This window comes from Lichenostomus cassidix, unplaced genomic scaffold (genome assembly GCF_008360975.1).
Source record: "Lichenostomus cassidix isolate B80296 unplaced genomic scaffold, HeHo_3.0 HiC_scaffold_34, whole genome shotgun sequence".
NCBI classification, from domain to species: Eukaryota; Metazoa; Chordata; class Aves; order Passeriformes; family Meliphagidae; genus Lichenostomus; species Lichenostomus cassidix.
The window spans coordinates 13,250-32,734 of NW_028147431.1; the positions used below are offsets into that span (position 1 = coordinate 13,250).

The following is a 19,485-nucleotide window of genomic DNA, read 5'->3' on the forward strand; positions in this document are numbered from 1 at the left end:
GGGTAAGCCCCGCCCACTATATGTAAATCACTGCACTTCCCGGTTAAACCCCGCCCACTATATGTCAATCATTGCCTCTCCAAGGTAAACCCCTCCCACTGTATGTTAATAACAGCTATCTTTAGGTTAAACCATGCCCCCCCGGGTTAAGCCCCGCCCCCTCCGGGTGAGGCCCCGCCCCCCGATACCTCTTTTGGGGTCAGGGTCCCCCAGGCGCTCTTTGGGTTCTTCCTCTGGGGTTTTCTCGTCCCCTTTGTCACCTGCCAAGCCCTTCTCGGGCTCGGCGCCTGCGGGATGGCAGGGGGGAGCTGGGATTTGGGGTTTATGGGATTTGGGGTTTATGGGATTTGGGGTTTTCTTGGGATTTGGGGTTTATGGGATTTGGGGTTTTCTTGGGATTTGGGGTTTATGGGATTTGGGGTTTTACTGGGATTTGGGGATCTGGGGTTTGGGGTTTTCTTGGGATTTGGGGATCTGGGATTTGTGGTTTCCTTGGGATTTGGGGATCTGGGATTTTGGGCTTTTCCTGGATTTTGGGAGGTCCCAGGATATGGGCTTTTCCTGGGATTTGGGGGTTTCTGGGATTTGAAGTTTTCCCAGGATTTGGGTTATTCCTGGGATTTGGGTATTTTGGGATTTGGGATTCCCGGGATTTGCAGTTCCCCAGGATTTGGATATTTCGGGATTTGGGGTTTCCTTGGGATTTGGGATTTCCAGGATTTGGGGTATTCCCAGAATTTGGGGTTTCCGGGATTTGAGGTTTCTGGGAATTGGGGTATTCCCGGGATTTGGGCTATTTTCAGGATTTGGGGTTTCCTTGGGATTTGGTTATTTTGGGATTTGAGGTTTCTGGGATTTGGGCTATTTTCAGGATTTGGGTATTTTGGGATTTGGGGTTTCCAGAATTTGGGGTTTCCGGGATTTGGGGTATTTCGGGTCTCACCTGGCCGCTCCTCACGCAGCCCGTCGCTCTCGGGGTCTCTCTGCCCAGAGCTCTCCTCCTCGTCCCCCTTGCGCCCCTCGGCCTCGCTGCCATCGCCGGGGGACGGTGGCACCTCGGGGACAGCAGCCTGTGGGGACATGGCAGGGATTGTCACCCTCGGTGGTGGCACCTCGGGGACAGCAGCCTGCAGGGACACAGCAGGGATTGTCACCCTCGGTGGTGGCACCTTGGGGACAGCAGCCTGCAGGGACATGGCAGGGATTATCACCCTCGGTGGTGGCACCTTGGGGACAGCAGCCTGCAGGGACATGGCAGGGATTATCACCCTCGGTGGTGGCACCTTGGGGACAGCAGCCTGGGGGGACAAGGCGGGGGTGGCACTCCCAGCAGGGTCACCTCGGGGTCCCCCAGCCACCCCCAGCGGTGACAAGGGGACGTGGGGACAATGGGATGGCAAGGGAAGGGACAAGGATGGAGGACAGGCGGGACAGGGAGACAAGGACAGGGGGTGAGGACAGGGTTGGGGACAGGGAGGACACAACTGGGGACAGCCAGGACATGATGCAGGACGAGGTTGGGGACAGAGAGGACACAAATGGGGACAGGGATGGGGACAGAACTGGGGACAAGGAAAACGTGAGTGGGACAGGGAGGCTGCGAAGGAGACAGGAATGGGGACAGGGATGGGGACAGGGATGGGGACAGGGGATGGGGACAGGGGATGGGGACAGTTCTGTCACTCACATCTGTCTCCATCTTCTCGGGGCCTTTGGGCTCCTTCTCGTCCCTGCTGTCACCCTCGTCCCTGTCCGGGGGTGGCCCTGGGCAGTCCCCGCGCTCGCTGGGCACCGGCGTGGCTGGGGACAGGGGAAGTCAGGACATCTTGTCCCCAGTGTCCCCTGGGGCCTCTCTCTCCCTGTCCTCATCCCATGTCCCCTGTCCCTGTCCCCAAACCCTGTCCCCCATGTCCCTCCCTCCATCCCACCCCTCTGTCCCCATCCTGTCCCACTTCCATTCTGTTCCCCTGTCCCCATGCCATGTCCCTCATGTCCCCCCCACCATCTTCATCCTGTCCCCATCCTGTCCCCATCCCCTCCCTGTCCTGTCTGTCCCCATGTCCCACATCCTGTCCCCATCCTGTCCCTGTGTCCCCCATCTTGTCCCAATCCCGTGTCCCCCACATCTCCTCCTCCATCCCCACCCTGTCCCCATGTCCCTCACTCCACCCCAATCCCCTCCCTGTCCCCCATTTGTCCCCATCACCATCCTGTCCTCATCCCCTCCCTGTCCCCGTGTCCCCATCCTGTCCCCTCTGTCCCCATCCCCATCCTATACCCAATCCCCTCACTGTCCCATCCTGTCCCCATGCTGTCCCTTCTGTCCCCATGTCCCCATCTGTCCCCATCCCCCCTGTCCCCATCTGTCCCCATGTCCCCTGCTGTCCCCACACAGTCCCCATCCTGTCCCCATGTCCCCATGCTCTGTACCCATCTATCTTGTCACCACTCTGCCTCCATGTCCCCATTCTGTCCCTGTGTCCCCATGTCCCCCATGCTGTCCCCATCCTGTCCCCCATCCTGTCCCCATCCCCTCCCAGTCCCCATCTGTCCCCATGTCCCCACCCTGTCCCCTGTCCCCATCCTGTTCCCATGTCCTCCATCCCATCCCATCCCAATCACCATCCTGTCCCCACATCCCCATGCTGTCCCCATCCTGTCCCCCAGGCTGTCCCCAGGTGTCACCTGGCGTGGGGGGCGCGGGGCTGGGGGGTCCGCTCTGCTCGGGGCTGGGGGGTCCTGTCTTGGCGGGGGAGGAGGCGCGGGAGGAGCGCTTGGAGTCGGCGCTGGGCTCGGGGGCGAGTTCCGGGAGTGACCAGCGGCCGTTGATGTGCTCAAACTCCTGAACCTATGGAGAAACCCAAAACCACCAAAAATTACCCCAAAAAACCCCCCAGGCCAGCTCGGGCAGTGACCAGCGGCCGTTGATGTGCTCAAACTCCTGAACCTGCAGAGAACCCAAAAATTACCCCAAAAAACAGATCCTAAACCCCCCAAGGTGAGCTCAGGGAGTGACCAGCGGCCGTTGATGTGCTCGAACTCCTGAACCTACAGAGAACCCAAAAAATTACCCCAAAAACAGAACCTAAAACCCCCAAGGTGAGCTCAGGGAGTGACCAGCGGCCGTTGATGTGCTCAAACTCCTGAACCTATGGAGAAACCCAAAACCACCAAAAATTACCCCAAAAAATCCCCCAGGCCAGCTCGGGCAGTGACCAGCGGCCGTTGATGTGCCCAAACTCCTGAACCTACAGAGAACCCAAAAAATTACCCCAAAAACCCCAAAAAATTACCCCTAAAACCCCCCAGGCCAGCTCAGGGAGTGACCAGCGGCCGTTGATGTGCTCGAACTCCTGAACCTATGGAGAAACCCAAAAAATTACCCCAAAAACAGACCTAAACCCCCCAGGAGAGCTCAGGCAGTGACCAGCGGCTGTTGATGTGCTCAAACTCCTGAACCTGTGGGGAACCCCAAAACCACCAAAAATTACCCCAAAAAATCCCCCAGGCCAGCTCAGGGAGTGACCAGTGGCCGTTGATGTGCTCAAACTCCTGAACCTGCAGGGAACCCAAAAATTACCCCAAAAAACAGATCCTAAACCCCCCAAGGTGAGCTCAGGGAGTGACCAGCGGCCGTTGATGTGCTCCAACTCCTGAACCTGTGGGGAACCCCAAAAAATTACCCCAAAAACCAGATCCTAAAAACCCCCCAGGCCAGCTCGGGCAGTGACCAGCGGCCGTTGATGTGCTCGAACTCCTGAACCTACAGAGAACCCCAAAACCCACAAAAATTACCCCAAAAAACCAGACCCTAAAAACCCCCCAAAACCAGACCCTAAAACTGCCAAAAAAAAGACCCAAAACCCCCCAGGCCAGCTCGGGAAGCGACCAGTGGCTTAACCTCCTGAACCTGGGGGGGCACAGGGGGTCAGCAACCCCAAAAACCTTCCTGGGAACCCCAAAAACCCCTAAAAAGGATCCCAAAATATCTCCAGGGGGAGCAGCTCAGGAGGACCCCAAAACCAGACCCTAAAAACCCCAAAACCAGACCCTAAAACCCCAAAAGCTGCCTGGGGAACCCCAAAACCAGGGTGTTCCCAGGTGTTCCCAGGTGTTTGTGGGTGTTCCTCGTTGTCCCCAGGTGTCTCCAGGTGTGTCCCCAGGTGTCTCCAGGTGTCCCCAGGTGTCTGTGGATGTGTCTCCACGTGTACTGGGCTGTCCCAGGGGTGTCCCCAGGTGTCCAGGCGTGTCCCCAGGTGTGTCCCCAGGTGTCCAGGTGTGTCCCCAGGTGTGTCTGCAGGTGTGTCCCCAGGTGTCTCCAGATGTGTCCCCAGGTATCTCCAGATGTGCCCCCAGGTGTCCCCAGGTGTCTCCAGGTGTGTCCCCAGGTGTCTGAAGGTGTTCCTGGGTGTCCCCAGGTGTCCCCCTGGCTGTCCCCAGGTGTCCCCGTACCTTTTTCTTGACGAGGGACATGACGCCGATGCGGGTGAGCACCTGCTGCCGGGACAGTCCCTCCCTGGGGACACCGTCGGCGAACGTCTCGGAGCCATCGGCGCCAGGCTCACACAGGTGGCGCATGAACAGTGACACGTACGCCCTGGGGACAGCAACGGGGACATGGGGACATCAGTGGGGACATGGGGACATCAGTGGGGACATGGGGACATGGGGACAGTGACACATGAACAGCGACACGTAGGCCCCGGGGACAGCAACGGGGACATCAATAGGGACATGGGGACACATGAACAGTGACACGTAGGCCCTGGGGACATCATTGGGGACATCAATGGGGACAGTGACACATGAACGACATGAAGCCCCTTGAAACATCGTGGGGACATGTGAATGGGGACACGGGGACATCAAAGGGGACATGGGGACATGCAAATGGGGACACGTGAACAGGGACACACAGGCCCTGGGGACTTGCTGCCACCCTGATGTCCCTGCCATCCCCGTTGCCCCTCCCATCCCCACTGTCCCTGCCACTGTCCCTTGTCCCTTTGTCCCCGCGCCATCAGCCCTGTGTCCCTGTGTCCCCATGTCCCCAATGTCCCCATGTCCCCGCACCATCAGCCCGTGTCCCCGTGTCCCCAGTGTCCCCGTGTCCCCGCGCCATCAGCCCTTGTCCCCTCGTCACCGCGCCTGTCCCTGCTGTGCCGCTCACGGCCGGGAGCTGCCACCTCTCTGGCGTCCCCAAGGCCACTTGCGGCCCCCCGAGGGGACATGGGGACCCCGGGGATGGCTCTGTGTCGGGCTGAGGGGGACAATGGCCTCGTCCAGTCCCCAGGACACCGACGGCCATGGCGCTCGGCTGAGTAAGGGCTCATCACGCGGCTTGGGGACAGAGGGGACATTGAGGGGACAGCAAGGGACAGCAGGGGACACTGGAGGGATATGGGGGACACAAGGACATGAGACTATGGGGACACAAAGGGACATAGGGACATGGAGGAACATGACATGACAGACACAGGTAGATGGGAAAGCACAGGAAGATGAGGGGACATGGGGACAGTGACAAACAGGGACACGGAGACATAAGGACACAGTGACAAATGGACACAGGGACATAGGGACACAGGAGACACAAGGACACAAATAGGGACAATGGGTAGGGGTGACATAGGGGACACATGGGGACAAAGGACTTGGGGACACACACAGGAATGCCACCCATCCCCATCACTGTGCCACCTGTGCCACTGCCTGTCCCCACTGCCACCATCTGTCCTTGCCACCACCTCCTGTCCCTGCTGCCACCACTTGTCCCTAATGCCACCATCCAATTCTGGTGCCACGCCCTGTCCCTGATGCCATTATCTGTCCCCAACACCCCGTCCCTGATGCCACCACTCATCCTTGTCACCACCACCCACCCCTGTTGCCACCACCTGTCCTTGATGCCTCTCCCCAGTGTCACCATCTCTCATCCCCACTGTCCCCAGCGGTGTCCCTGCGTGTCCCCAGCGGTGTCGCTGCATGTCCCCAACGCTGTCCCTGGTGGTGTCCCCACTGTCCCCGGCGGTGTCCCCGAGTGTCCCCACATATCCCCAGTGTCACCACCCTCTCCAGTGTCCCTCCTGTCCCTGGCGGTGTCCCCAGCAGTGTCCCCACTGTCCCTGGCAGTGTCCCCACTGTCCCTGATGGTGTCACCACTGTCCCCACTGTCCCCACATGGTGTCACAGCCTGTCCCTGCTGTCCCCAGCAGTGTCCCTGCATGTCCCCGGCGGTGTCCCCACTGCCCCCAATGGTGTCACAGCCTGTCCCCGCCGCCCCTGGCAGTGTCCCTGCTGTCCCCAGTGCTGTCCCCGCTGTCCCTGATGGTGTCACCACTGTCCCTGATGGTGTCACCACTGTCCCCGGCGCTGTTCCCACTGTCCCTGATGGTGTCGCCACTGTCCCCAGTGGTGTCCCCAGCGCTGTCCCCGCTGTCCCCAGAGTGTCACCTACTTGAACTCCTTCTCGGTCTTGCCGCGCAGGTCCCTCACGAGCCACTGCGAGGTGAAGGCGTCCTGGGGTGGCATCCCCCAGCGCATGACAGCGTTCAGGAACGCCTTGCGCTGCCGCGTGTTGAACCCCAGAACCTGCGGGGACATTGGGGACATTGGGGACATCAGTGGGGACACTGGAGATATTGGGGATGTTGGGCTTGTTGGGGACATCAAGGATGTTGGGGACATTGGGGATATTTGGGACATTGCGGATGTTGGGGACTTTGGGGACACCAGAGGGACACTGGAAGTGTCTGGGGACCTCCTTGCCTTGTCCCCAAAGACAGGGACAGGGACAGTGACACCCCAGTGGTCCCTGGGATGTCCCCAGGCCCCCCAGGAACGTCCCCAAGCCCCAGGGATGTCCCCAGAACCCTCAGGCTGTCCCCTGGGATGTCCCCAAGCCCCAGGGATATCCCCAGGAATGTCCCCATGTCCCTCAGGATGTCCCCAAGCCCCAGGGATGTCCTCAGCGATGTCCCCAACCCCCCCGGATGTCCCCTGGGATGTCCCCAGGGATGTCCCCAAACCCCCGGATGTCCCCTGGCATGTCCCCAGGGATGTCCCCAGGGATGTCCCCAAACCCCCCAGAGGTGTCCCCAAGACCCCGGGGGTGTCCCCATGCCCCTGGGATGTCCCCAGGGATGTCCCCGGGATGTCCCCAACCCCCCCGCAGTGTCCCCAGGGATGTCCCCAAGCCCCCCGCAGTGTCCCCAGGGATGTCCCCAGGCCCCCCAGAGGTGTCCCCCGGGATGTCCCCAAGCCCCTGGGATGTCCCCCGCAGTGTCCCCAGGGATGTCCCCAACCCCCCCGCAGTGTCCCCAGGGATGTCCCCTCCCCTCACCTCGATGTTGCCGCCCACCCGGGCCAGCAGTGGGGGGAGGGGCTTGTCCTTCTCGTTCCGCAGCTGCCGCTTGGACTGGCGCCGGCCTGGGGGAGGGGCGGGCAGGGGTCAGGACACCCCCGTGTCACCCTGACCCCCCTGGGTCACCCGGACCCCCCCCTGTCACCCTGACCCCCCTGGGTTACCCTGACCCCCCTAGAGACACCCTGACACCCCTAGGGACACCCTGACCCCCTAGGGACACTCTGACACCCCCGTGTCACCCTGACCCCCCTGTCACCCTGACCCCCCTTAGGGACACCCTGACACCCCCCTGTCACCTTGACCCCCCTGGGTCACCCGGACCCCCCCTGGGACACCCTGACCCCCCCCGGACGCTCTGACCCCCTAGGGACACTCTGACACCCCCATGTCACCCTGACCCCCCTAGGGACAGTCTGACCCCCCTAGGGACAGTCTGATAACCCTTGGGACACCCTGACACCCCCTGTCACCCTGAACCCCCGTGTCACCCTGACCCCCCGTGTCACCCTGACCCCCTAGGGACACCCTGACCCCCTTTGGGGACACCCTGACCCCCTAGGGACACCCTGACCCCCCCTGTGTCACCCTGACCCCTTGGGGACACCCTGACCCCCTTTGGGGACACCTGATCCCCTGTGTCACCCTGACCCCCTAGGGACACCCTGACCCCCCTTTGGGGACACCCTGACCCCCGCTTTGGGGACACTAGCCCCTAGGGACACCCTGACCCCCTTTGGGGACACCTGACCCCGCTGGGACACCCTGACCCCCTAGGGACACCCTGACCCCCCCCTTTGGGGACACCCTAACCTCCTGTGGGACACCCTGACCCCCCATGGTCACCCTGACGCCCCTAGGGCCACCTTTAGGCCACCCTGACCCCTTTGTCACCCTCCACCCCCCCGTGTCACCCTGACCCCTCCCCAAATGAAGGGAGGTCACCCATGGGGACACAGGAGGTGACATGGGGACGGAGAGGACGTGGGACATTGAGCGGACGTAAGGGGACAATGAATGGACACAGGGACATGGGGACACAGAATGGACATGAGGTGACACAGGGGACACTGAGGTGACACAGAGATGACACAGGGGGACCCAGAGGGGACATCAGGGGACCCAGAGGTGACATGACAGGAAACAGGTGACACAGAGGTGACATGAGGGGAGCCAGGTGACACTGACCCTCTGGCCGCTCGTCGAAGTCCTCATCCTCCTCCTCGGAGCCAACCGAGTACTCGGATTGGTTATCTGGGGGACAGTGTGGCGTTGGGGACAGCACGGCCATGTGTGACCAGCGTGTCCCAGTGTGACCAGTGGGGACAGCGTGGCGTTGGGGACAGCACGGCCCAGTGTGACCAGTGTGTCCCAGTGTGACCAGCGTGTCCCAGTGTGACCAGTGGGGACAGCGTGGTGTTGGGGACAGCACGGCCCAGTGTGACCAGTGTGTCCAGCGTGTCCAGTGTGACCAGCGTGTCCAGTAGGTCCCAGTGTGACCAGTATGTCCAGTCCATCCGAGTCCCTCCCAGTCTCTCCCAATACCATCCCAGTCCATCCCAGTACCTTCCTAATGACTTCCAGTCCCTCCCAGTCCCTCCCAGTCCCTCCCAGTCCCTCCCAGTACCATCCCAGTTCTTCTCAGTCCCTCCCAGTCCCTCCCAGTTCCCCCCAGTGCCCACCTTGGTCCTCCTGGGCAGCATCGTTGTAGTTGACCTGTTTCCTGACCCGCTTGCCCTTGCCCAGGCTCCTGGCCAGTCCACCCCAGTCCATCCCAGTACCACCCCAGTCCATCCCAGTACCATCCCAGTCCATCCCAGTACCATCCCAGTCCATCCCAGTCCCTCCCAGTCCATCCCAGTCCTTCCCAGTCCATCCCAGTCTGTCCCAGTGCCCACCTTGGTCCTCCTCATCATTGTAGTTGACCTGTTTCCTGACCTGCCTGTCCTTGCCCCCAGTCCCTCCCAGTCCCTCCCAGTCCCTCCCAGTCCATCCCAGTTCCCCCCAGTGCCCACCTTGGTCCTCCTGGACAGCATCATGGTAGTTGACCTCTTTCCTGACCCATCTGCCCTTGCCCAGGTTCCTGGCCAGTCCATCCTAGTCCATCCCAGTACCTTCCTAATGACTTCCAGTGCCTCCCAGTCCATCCCAGTCCCTCCCAGTCCCTCCCAGTGCCCACCTTGGTCCTCCTGGGCGGCGTCGTTGTAGTTGACCTGTTTCCTGACCCGCTTGCCCTTGCCCAGGTTCCTGGCCAGGTCCTCCTGCTGCTGCTCGTAGTGATGTCTCAGCAGCTTCTCCCAGTAGTCAGGATCCACGTTCTCCTCCTGCTTGATGATCTCGCGCTCGATCTCCTCGATCTGCGGGACACATGGGGACACATGGGGACACCTGTGGTCATTCAGGGCACTCAGGGGACCCTGCCAGCTGCGGGGTCACTGCTGGATTGGTCAGTGCTGGTCACTGTCCCCAGAGCTGGTGGCCCTGTCCTTGTTGTCTCCATCATCTCCAAGTTCTGGAATCCCAACAGTCTTTAGTGGCTTTGTCAGCCTCAGTGGCTCCATTGTCCCCACTGTCCCTATTGTCCTCATCTCCATCGCCCCCATCATCTATGGCTACATTGTCCCCATCGTCCCCATTATCCTCATCTCCATAGTCCCCATCATCTATGGCTCTGTTGTCCCCATGGTCCCCATCACCTCCATCATCCTCATCTCCATCATTCCCATCATCTACGTCTCTGTTGTCCCCATCGTCCCCATCATCTACAGCTCCGTTGTCCCCATCATCTACATCTTCATTGTCCCCATTGTCCCCATCACCTCCATCCCCCCTGTCCCCACCTCCAGTGACCCCATTTCCATTGTTCCCACCCCCACTGTCCCCAAACTCCATCATCCCCAGCTCCATTGTCCCCAAATCCACTGTCCTCATCCCCACTGTCCCCAAATCCACTGTCCCCATCTCCATCATCCCCAGCTCCATTGTCCCCAAAGCCACTGTCCCCAAATTCCATTATCTCTATTCTCATTGTCCCCAACTCCAGTGACCTCAAACCATTGTCCCCATCTCCAGTCCCCAACAGTAGATGTCCCCATCTACTGTCCCCAACTCCATGACTGCCAACTCAACTGTCCCCATCCCCACTGTCCCCAACTCAACTGTCCCCATGTCCACTGTCCCCATCCCCACTGTCCCCAAATCAACTGTCCCCATCCCCACTGTCCCCACCATCCCCACCACCTCAACCTCCACCTCACCCCATGCTCTTCCCACCAACCCCATGGTCTCCATCGTCCCCACGCTGTCCCCACCGTCCCGACCGCCACCCCCTCGGTGTCCCCTGGGTGTCCCCTGGGTGTCCCACCTTGTCCTCCTCCCTGACGACGTACTGGGCCACCTTGAAGGAGCTCAGGTACTCGTTCATGTTCTGCACGTCGGCATCGTCGGTGGCGTCCTGGTTGCGGTCCAGCAGCCGCGCGATGGCCTCGTTGTCGTAGTGGATGACACTGCTGTCCTCCTCCTTGTTGTCCCCTGCGCGGCCACGCCGGGGGACACGGTGGGACACGGCCCAGAATGGCCACGTGTGGCCTGACACAGCCTCACACGCTTGGACATGGCGCAACATGGCCTGGGCATGCTTGGACACAGCCTCACATGCTTGGACACGGCCTAGCGTGGCCTGAGCACGTTCGGACATGGCCACACATGCTCGGACATGGCCCCACATGCTCAGACATGGCTCAACACGGCCTGACATGGCCTGACACAGTCCAACATGCTCCAGCACAGCCCAACATGGCCTGACACAGCCCAACATGGCCAAACATGGCCCAGTAGAGCCCAGCACAGCCTAGTATGGCTCAACACGGCCTGACACAGCCCAACATGGCCCAACACGGCCCAGTACAGCCCAGTTCAGCCAGTTCAGCCCAGCAGAGCCCAGTACAGCCCAGTACAACTCAGCAATGCCCAGTACAGCCTAGTACATCCCAGTTCAGCCCAGTACATCCCAGTACAACTCAGCAATGCCCAGTACAGCCTAGTACATCCCAGTTCAGCCCAGTACAGCCCAACATGCCCCAGTTGAGCCCAGTGCAATCCAACACAGCCCAGCACATCCCAGTTCAGCCCAGTTCAGCCCAGCATGGCCCAGTACAGCCCAGCAATGCCCAGTCCATCCCAGTTCAGCCCAGTACAGCCCATTACATCCCAGCAATGCCTAGTACAGTTCAATACATCCTAGCAATGCCCAGTACAATCCAGTACAGCCCAGTACATCCCAGTACAACCCAGTTCAGCCCAGTACAGTCCAGTACAGCCCAGCAATGCCCAGTTCACCCCAGTACCTCCCAGCAATGCCCAGTTCAGCCCAGTACAGCCCAGTCCAGCCCAGCACACCCCAGTCCAGCCCACCCCAGCCGACTGACCCTCGTTCTCGTCCTTGAAGAGCTCCTCGGTGCCGAACTTGAGGATGTCGTCGAGCTCCTGCTTGGACATGGAGCCGGCCTTGGAGCCCAGCCCGGGCCGCACCACCAGGTGCGTCAGCATCATCTTGCGCTTGGCCACCTGCGTGATCCTCTCCTCCACCGAGGCCCGCGTCACAAACCGGTAGATCATCACCTTGTTGGCCTGGCCGATGCGGTGCGCCCGGCTGAAGGCCTGAGGGGACAGGGACGGGTCAGGGACAGTGTGGGGACAGCATGGGGACAGGTCACAGACAGGTCAGGGACACAGCAGGTGACATGGGGGGACACCCTGGCCGATGCAGTGAGCCCAGCTCAAGGCCTGAGGGGACAGGGACATTGTGGGGACAGCATGGGGACAGCGTGGGGACACAGCAGGTGACACAGGGTGACACCCTGGCCGATGCGGTGCACCCGGCTGAAGGCCTGAGGGGACAGCGACAGGTCAGGGACAGCGTGGGGACATTGTGGGGACACATCAGGTGACATGAGGTGACACCCTGGCCAATGCGGTGGGCCTGGCTGAAGGCCTGAGGGGACAGGGACAGGTCAGGGACAGTCTCGGGACATTGTGGGGACAGCATGGGGACATCATGGGGACAGGTCACAGACAGGTCAGGGACATCCCAGGGACACATCAGGTGACATGTGGGTGACACCCTGGCTGATGTGGTGAGCCCGGCTGAAGGCCTAAGGGGACAGCGTGGGGACAGGTCAGGGACAGTGTGGGGACATTGTGGGGACAGGGCAGGGACATGTCAGGGACACTGTGAGGACACCCTGGGTACATGTCAGGTGACATGGGGGGACACCTTGGGGACAGGAGAAGTGCGGTGACACTGGCCGGGTGGCAGGTGACAAGGGGGTGACACTGGGCAGTCCCAGGTGACATTAGCCAGGTGGCAGGGGACATTGGACCAGTGGCAGGGGACACTGGCCAGGTGGCAGGTGACCCTGGCAGGTGGCAGGTGACACTGGCAGTGCCCGCTGCCCACCTGGATGTCGTTGTGGGGGTTCCAGTCCGAGTCGAAGATGACCACAGTGTCGGCCGTCGCCAGGTTGATGCCGAGGCCTCCGGCCCGCGTGGACAGCAGGAAACAGAACTGCTGCGCCCCCGGCGCTGCCCCCCCGGAGTCAGGGCGGGACCAGAATCCCCCAAAATCACCCCAAAATAACCCCAAAATCACCCCAAAATCACCCCCACTGCTGCGCCCCCGGCGCTGCCCCCCCGGAGTCAGGGCGGGACCAGAATCCCCCAAATTCACCCCAAAACCACCCCAAAATCATCCCAAAATCATCCCAAAAACACCCCCACTGCTGTGCCCTAAGCGCTGCCCCCCCGGAGTCAGGGCGGGACCAGAATCCCAAAAATCACCCCAAAATCATCCCAAAATCACCCCAAAAACACCCACACTGCTGTGCCCCCAGCGCTGCCCCCCCGGAGTCAGGGCGGGACCAGAATCCCCCAAAATCACCCCAAAATCACCCCAAAATCATCCCAAAATCATCCCAAAAACACCCACACTGCTGCGCCCCCAGCGCTGCCCCCCCGGAGTCAGGGCAGGACCAGAATCCCAAAAATCACCCCAAAATAACCCCAAAATCACCCCAAAAATAATCCCAAAAACACCCACACTGCTGCGCCCCCGGCGCTGCCCCCCCGGAGTCAGGGCGGGACCAAAATCCCCCAAAATCACCCCAAAAACACCCCAAAATCATCCCAAAATCATCCCAAAAACACCCACACTGCTGCGCCCCTGGCGCTGCCCCCCCGGAGTCAGGGTGGGACCAGAATCCCTCAAAATCACCCCAAAATCACCCCATAAACACCCCATCAAAACTGCCCCTAAAATACCCCAAAAATACCCCGTCAAAATCACCCCAAAAACACTGTCCCCCTGTCCCCAGTGTCCTCAATGTCCCCAATATCCCAACATTCCCAATATCACCAATGTCCCTTATATCCCCAACATGCCAATGTGCCCAATCCCCCCAGTGTCCCCAATGTCCTCTATGTCCCCAATGTCCCCAATCCCCCCGATGTCCCCAATATCCCCAATGTCCCTGATATCCCCAGCATGCCCAACATCCCCAATATCCCCAACGTCCCCAGTGTCCCAAATCCCCCCAGTGTCCCCAGTGTCCCCGATGTCCCCAGTCGCTACCGTTGAAGCGGTCGATGGCCTCCTGCCGCAGAGCCCCGGTGATGCCACCATCCCTGTCCCCTGTGTCCCCATTCCCATCCCTGTCCCGTGTCGCCAATCCCCGCAGTGTCCCCAATCCCCCCAGTGTCCCCAGTGTCCCCGATGTCCCCAGTCGCTACCGTTGAAGCGGTCGATGGCCTCCTGCCGCAGAGCCCCGGTGATGCCACCATCGATCCTCTCGTACTTGTAGCCCTCGTAGTCCAGGAAATCCTCCAGCAGGTCCAGCATCTTCGTCATCTGCGCTACTGGTTAGACTGGGAGCCACTGGGGGGACTGGGGAGGGACTGGGAGGGACTGGGAGGGACTGGGAGGGACTGGGATGGACTGGGAGGGACTGGGAGGGACTGGGATGGACTGGGAGGGACTGGGATGGACTGGGGGAGACTGGGAGGGACAGGGGGGGACTGGGAGGGACTGGACTGGGAACACTGGGACAGGCACTGGTTAGACTGGGAGCAACTGGCAGTGACTGGGAGGCACTGGGGGGACTGGGAGGGACTGGGGAGCCTGGACTGGGCACACTGGGACTGACACTGGTTAGACTGGGAGGGACTGTGAGGCCGGGGGAACCCATACTGGGCACAGTGGGACTGCTGGGACTGGGACTGGTTAGACTGGGAGCTACTGGGAGGGACCGGGGGGGACTGGGGAGCCTGGACTGGCACACTGTGGCTGCTGGGACTGGCACTGGTTAGACTGGGAAGGACTGGGGGGGACTGGGGGGCTTGGGGAGCCTGGACTGGGCATGCTGGGAGTGCTGGGATTGGCACTGATTAGACTGGGAGGGACTGGGGAACCCATACTGGGCACACAGGGTCTGCTGGGACTGGGACTGGTTAAACTGGGAAGGACTGGGGAACCCATACTGGGCACACAGGGACTGTTGTGCCTGGGACTGGTTAAACTGGGAAGGACTGGGAAGGACTGGGGAACCCATACTGGGCACACAGGGACTGTTGTGCCTGGGACTGGTTATACTGGGAGGGACTGGTTAAAGTGGGAGGGACTGGGAAGGTCTGGGGGGCTTGGGGAGCCTGGACTGGGCATGCTGGGAATACTGGCACTGGTTAGACTGGGAGCAACTGGGAAGGACTGGGAGCAACTGGGGAGCCTACACTGGGTACACCGGTGTTCTTGGGAGGCCTGGGACATTTTGGGGTATTTTTAGAGGTTTTTTGGGGTGTTTTGGGGGTTTTTTGGGGTCTCACCCGGGAGAAGATCAGCACCCAGTGGTTCTGGGAGCATTTGGGTTATTTTTTGGGGTATTTCTTGAGGTTTTCTGGGGTATTTTGGGTTATTTTGGAGGTTTTTTTGGGTGTTTTGGGGTCTCACCTGGGAGAACATCAGCACCCGGTGGTTCTGAGGGGTTTGGGGGTGGTTTTGGGGTATTTTTGGGGTGTTTTGGGGTCTCACCTGGGAGAAGATCAGCACCCGGTGGTTCTGCTCCTTCAGCTTCCTCAGCATCTTCTGCAGCAGCAGCAGCTTCCCCGAGGCTTTGATCAGAGCTCCGCCCTCGTAGGCACCGCTCGGCAGCTTCGGGGACTCCTGGGGACAGGGGTGTCACCAACAGGGACAGGATGTCACCAACAGGGACAGGGGTGTCACCAACAGGGACAGGATGTCACCAACAGGGATGTCACCGACAGGGACCCTGAGTGTCCCCCTGTGTTCTTCATGTTCCTCCACCCCACGTCCCTCCATCCCTTCCATGTCCTTCTGTGTCCCTTTCTGTCCCACACCCTTCCAATACCTCCATGTCCCTCTGTGTCCCCATGTCCCACACCCAACCCCTCCATGTCCCCATGTCCCTCCCTGTCCCCATGTCCTTCCATGTCCCCACATCCTCTCCATGTCCCCATGTCCCTCCATGTCGCAAACCCTTACATCCTCTCCATGTCCCCATGTGGGGGGACCCTCTAACCTCTCCATGTCCCCATGTCCCTCTGTGTCTCCATGTCCCTCCATGTCCCCATGTCCCAAACCCTTACAACCTCTCCATGTCCCTCCCTGTCCCCTCCCTGTCCGCATGTCCCTCCATGTCCCACATCCCTCTAACCTTCCCATGTCCCCTCCATGTCCCCATGTCCCTCCCTGTCCCTCCATGTCCCCATGTCCCAAACCCTTACAACCTCCCCATGTCCCTCCCTGTCCCCGTGTCCCTCCATGTCCCGCATCCCTCTAACCCTCCCCTGTCCCTTCCACGTCCCCATGTCCCTCCATGTCCCCATGTCCCTCCATGTCCCGCATCCCTCTAACCACTCCATGTCCCTCCCTGTCCCCACGTCCCTCCATGTCCCATATCCCTCTAACCCTCCCCTGTCCCCTCCATGTCCCCATGTCCCTCCATGTCCCTCCCTGTCCCTCCATGTCCCTCCATGTCCCACATCCCCCTAACCATTCCATGTCCCTCCCTGTCCCCACGTCCCTCCATGTCCCCCCCATGTCCCCACGCCCCGCGGTGTCCCCAAGCCCCGCCAGGTCCCCACCATGGCGGCCACGGGGAACAGGTAGGGGTGGTTGCAGCACTTCTTGAGGTCCATCATGATGTTGAGCAGGGACACCTGGTTCCCTCCGCCCCGCGAGTTCAGCGCCTCGAAGTTCCGCGTCAGGATGTACTTGTAGTACTTCCTGCGGGGACAGCGGTGGCACCGGCGGCTCTGGGGACGCCCGGGGCGGGTTGGGGACACGGTGGAGGGGACATTGGCCTACTTCTGCATGGGGCTGAGCTCCACGCGCACGATGAGCTCCGTCTTGGCCGGCATGTTCTTGAAGACGTCGGCCTTGAGGCGCCGCAGCATGTGGGGACCCAGCAGGTCGTGGAGCTTCTTGATCTGGTCCTCCTTGGAGATGTCGGCGAATTCCTCCAGGAAACCCTCCAGGTTGCTGGGGACAGCGGGGACACCGTGAGGGTGGGGACACCATGTGGGCTGGGGACACCATGAGGGTGGGGACATGGTGGTACATGGAAGAGATGGAAGGACAGAAGGGGACACAGGAGCCCTTCCAGGTTGCTGGGGACAGCGGGGACACCATGAGGGTTGGGGACACCGTGAGAGCTGGGGACACTATGAGGGTGGGGACAGTGCGATGGAGTGGAGATGGAGGGGACACAGCAGTCCCTCCAGGTTGCTGGGGACAGCGGGGACACCGTGAGGGTGGGGACAGCACGATGGGGTGGGACATGGGGACATGGTGGAGATGGAGAGACAGGAGGCGACACAGGAGCCCCTCCAGGCTGCTGGGGACAGCGGGGACACCGTGAGATTTGGGGACACCGTGAGCGTTGGGGACACCGGGATGGGGTGGGACATGGAGGGGACACAGGAACCCCTCCAGCTTGCTGGGGGACAGCGGGGACATCATGAGGGTTGGGGACAGCGTGATGGAGTGGAGATGGAGTGACAGGAGAGGACACAGGAACCCCTCCAGGTTGCTGGGGACAGCAGGGACACCGTGAGGGTTGGGGACACTGTGAGGGTTGGGACACTGGGACATGGTGGAGATGAAGGAACAGGAGAGGACATAGGAGCCCCTCCAGGTTTCTGGGGACAGCGGGAACACCGTGAGGGCTGGGGACACCGGGATGGGGCGGGACATGGGGACATGGTGGGACACTGAGGGGGTGGAGGGATGTGGAAGGGACATTGGGACACGGTGGGACATGGAGGAGATGGAGGGGACACAGGAACCACTCCAGGCTGCTGGGGCCAGTGGGGACACCATGAGGGTGGGGACAGCGCGATGGGGTGGAGATAGAGGGAGATGGTGGGACATGGAGGGATGCGGTAGGGATGGAGGGACAGAAGGTGGCACACAGGTGACACAGGTGATAGAGACAACAGAGCTGACAGAGGTGACACAGGTGACACCCAGGTGACACATGTGACACACGTGACACACATGTGACACAGAGGTGACACACAGGTGACACCCAGGTGACAAGGACGCACTTGAGGCACTCAGGCGTGAGGAACTTGAGCAGGTGGAACAGCAGGGACAGGAGGGGACACAGGTGACACAGAGGTGACACAGGTGACCACAGGTGACACAGAGGTGACACAGGTAACACACAGGTCACACACGTGACACAGAGGTGACACAGAGGTGACAAGGACGCACTTGAAGCGCTCAGGCGTGAGGAAGTTGAGCAGGTGGAACAGCAGGGACAGGAGGGGACACAGGTGACACAGAGGTGACACAGGTGACACAGGTGACACAGGTGACCACAGGTGACACAGAGGTGACACCCAGGTGACAAGGACGCACTTGAAGCGCTCAGGCGTGAGGAAGTTGAGCAGGTGGAAGAGCTCCTCCAGGTTGTTCTGCAGAGGTGTTCCTGTCAGCAGCAGCTTGTGCTCGATCTTGTAGCCGTTGAGCACCCGGAAAAACTGCAGGGAGGAGGAAAAACCCCACTGATTCACCCCACAGACCCCAAATAGGGGAGAAACCCCACTGATTCACCCCACAGACCCCAGAAAAACTGCGGGGAGGAGGAAAAACCCCACTGATTCACCCCACAGACCCCAGAAAAACTGCGGGGAGGAGGAAAAACCCCACTGATTCACCCCACAGATCCCAAATAGGGGAGAAACCCCACTGATTCACCCCACAGACCCCAGAAAAACTGCGGGGAGGAGAGTCAGACCCAAAATTGGGGAGAAACCCCACTGATCCTGACCCACAGATCCCAAATTGGGGAGAAATCCCACTGATCCTGACCCACAGATCCCGGAAAAACTGTGGGGAGGAGAGTCAGACCCAAAACTGGGGAGAAATCCCATTGATCCTGACCCACAGATCCCAAATTGGGGAGAAATCCCACTGATTCACCCCACAGACCCCGGAAAAACTGTGGGGAGGAGAGTCAGACCAAAATTGGGGAAAATCCCACTGATCCTGACCCACAGATCCCAAACAGGAGAGAGATCCCACTGATTCACCCCACAGACCCCAGAAAAACTGCGGGAGGAGAGTCAGACCTAAAACTGGGGAGAAATCCCACTGATCCTGACCCACAGACCCCAGAAAAACTGCGGGGAGGAGAGTCAGACCCCAAACTGGGGAAAATCCCACTGATCCTGACCCACAGATCCCAAATAGGGGAGAAATCCCACTGATTCACCCTACAGATCCCGGAAAAACTGTGGGAGGAGAGTCAGACCCAAAACTGGGGAGAAATCCCACTGATCCTGACCCATAGATCCCAAACTGGGGAGAAATCCCACTGATCCTGACCCACAGATCCCAAATAGGGGAGAAATCCCATTGATCCTGACCCATAGATCCCAAATAGGGGAGAAACCCCACTGATTCACCCCACAGATCCCAGAAAAACTGTGGGGAGGAGAGTCAGACCCAAAATTGGGGAGAAATCCCACTGATCCTGACCCACAGATCCCAAATTGGGGAGAAACCCCACTGATCCTGACCCACAGATCCCAAACTGGGGAGAAAT

The 19,485-nt window shown here is 60.3% G+C and overlaps 1 protein-coding gene across 1 annotated transcript in view; it reads right to left on the bottom strand.

Moving 5' to 3' along the window:
• LOC146423024 (ATP-dependent chromatin remodeler CHD3-like) overlaps window positions 1-19,485 on the bottom strand; it is a 43,291-nt gene that overhangs the window by 10,221 nt on the left and 13,585 nt on the right. Inside the window, exons 8-24 of the mRNA XM_085045288.1 lie at window positions 18,297-18,418; window positions 16,740-16,913; window positions 16,517-16,658; window positions 15,444-15,575; window positions 14,150-14,267; window positions 12,822-12,946; window positions 11,791-12,022; window positions 10,728-10,894; window positions 9,543-9,720; window positions 8,552-8,617; window positions 7,343-7,428; window positions 6,458-6,591; window positions 4,453-4,597; window positions 2,686-2,848; window positions 1,688-1,800; window positions 944-1,127; window positions 189-287 (exon numbers count right to left, since the gene is read on the bottom strand). Coding sequence (XP_084901414.1) covers window positions 189-287; window positions 944-1,127; window positions 1,688-1,800; window positions 2,686-2,848; window positions 4,453-4,597; window positions 6,458-6,591; window positions 7,343-7,428; window positions 8,552-8,617; window positions 9,543-9,720; window positions 10,728-10,894; window positions 11,791-12,022; window positions 12,822-12,946; window positions 14,150-14,267; window positions 15,444-15,575; window positions 16,517-16,658; window positions 16,740-16,913; window positions 18,297-18,418 — 2,380 coding nt within the window. The remainder of the gene's footprint in view (window positions 1-188; window positions 288-943; window positions 1,128-1,687; window positions 1,801-2,685; window positions 2,849-4,452; window positions 4,598-6,457; window positions 6,592-7,342; window positions 7,429-8,551; window positions 8,618-9,542; window positions 9,721-10,727; window positions 10,895-11,790; window positions 12,023-12,821; window positions 12,947-14,149; window positions 14,268-15,443; window positions 15,576-16,516; window positions 16,659-16,739; window positions 16,914-18,296; window positions 18,419-19,485) is intronic.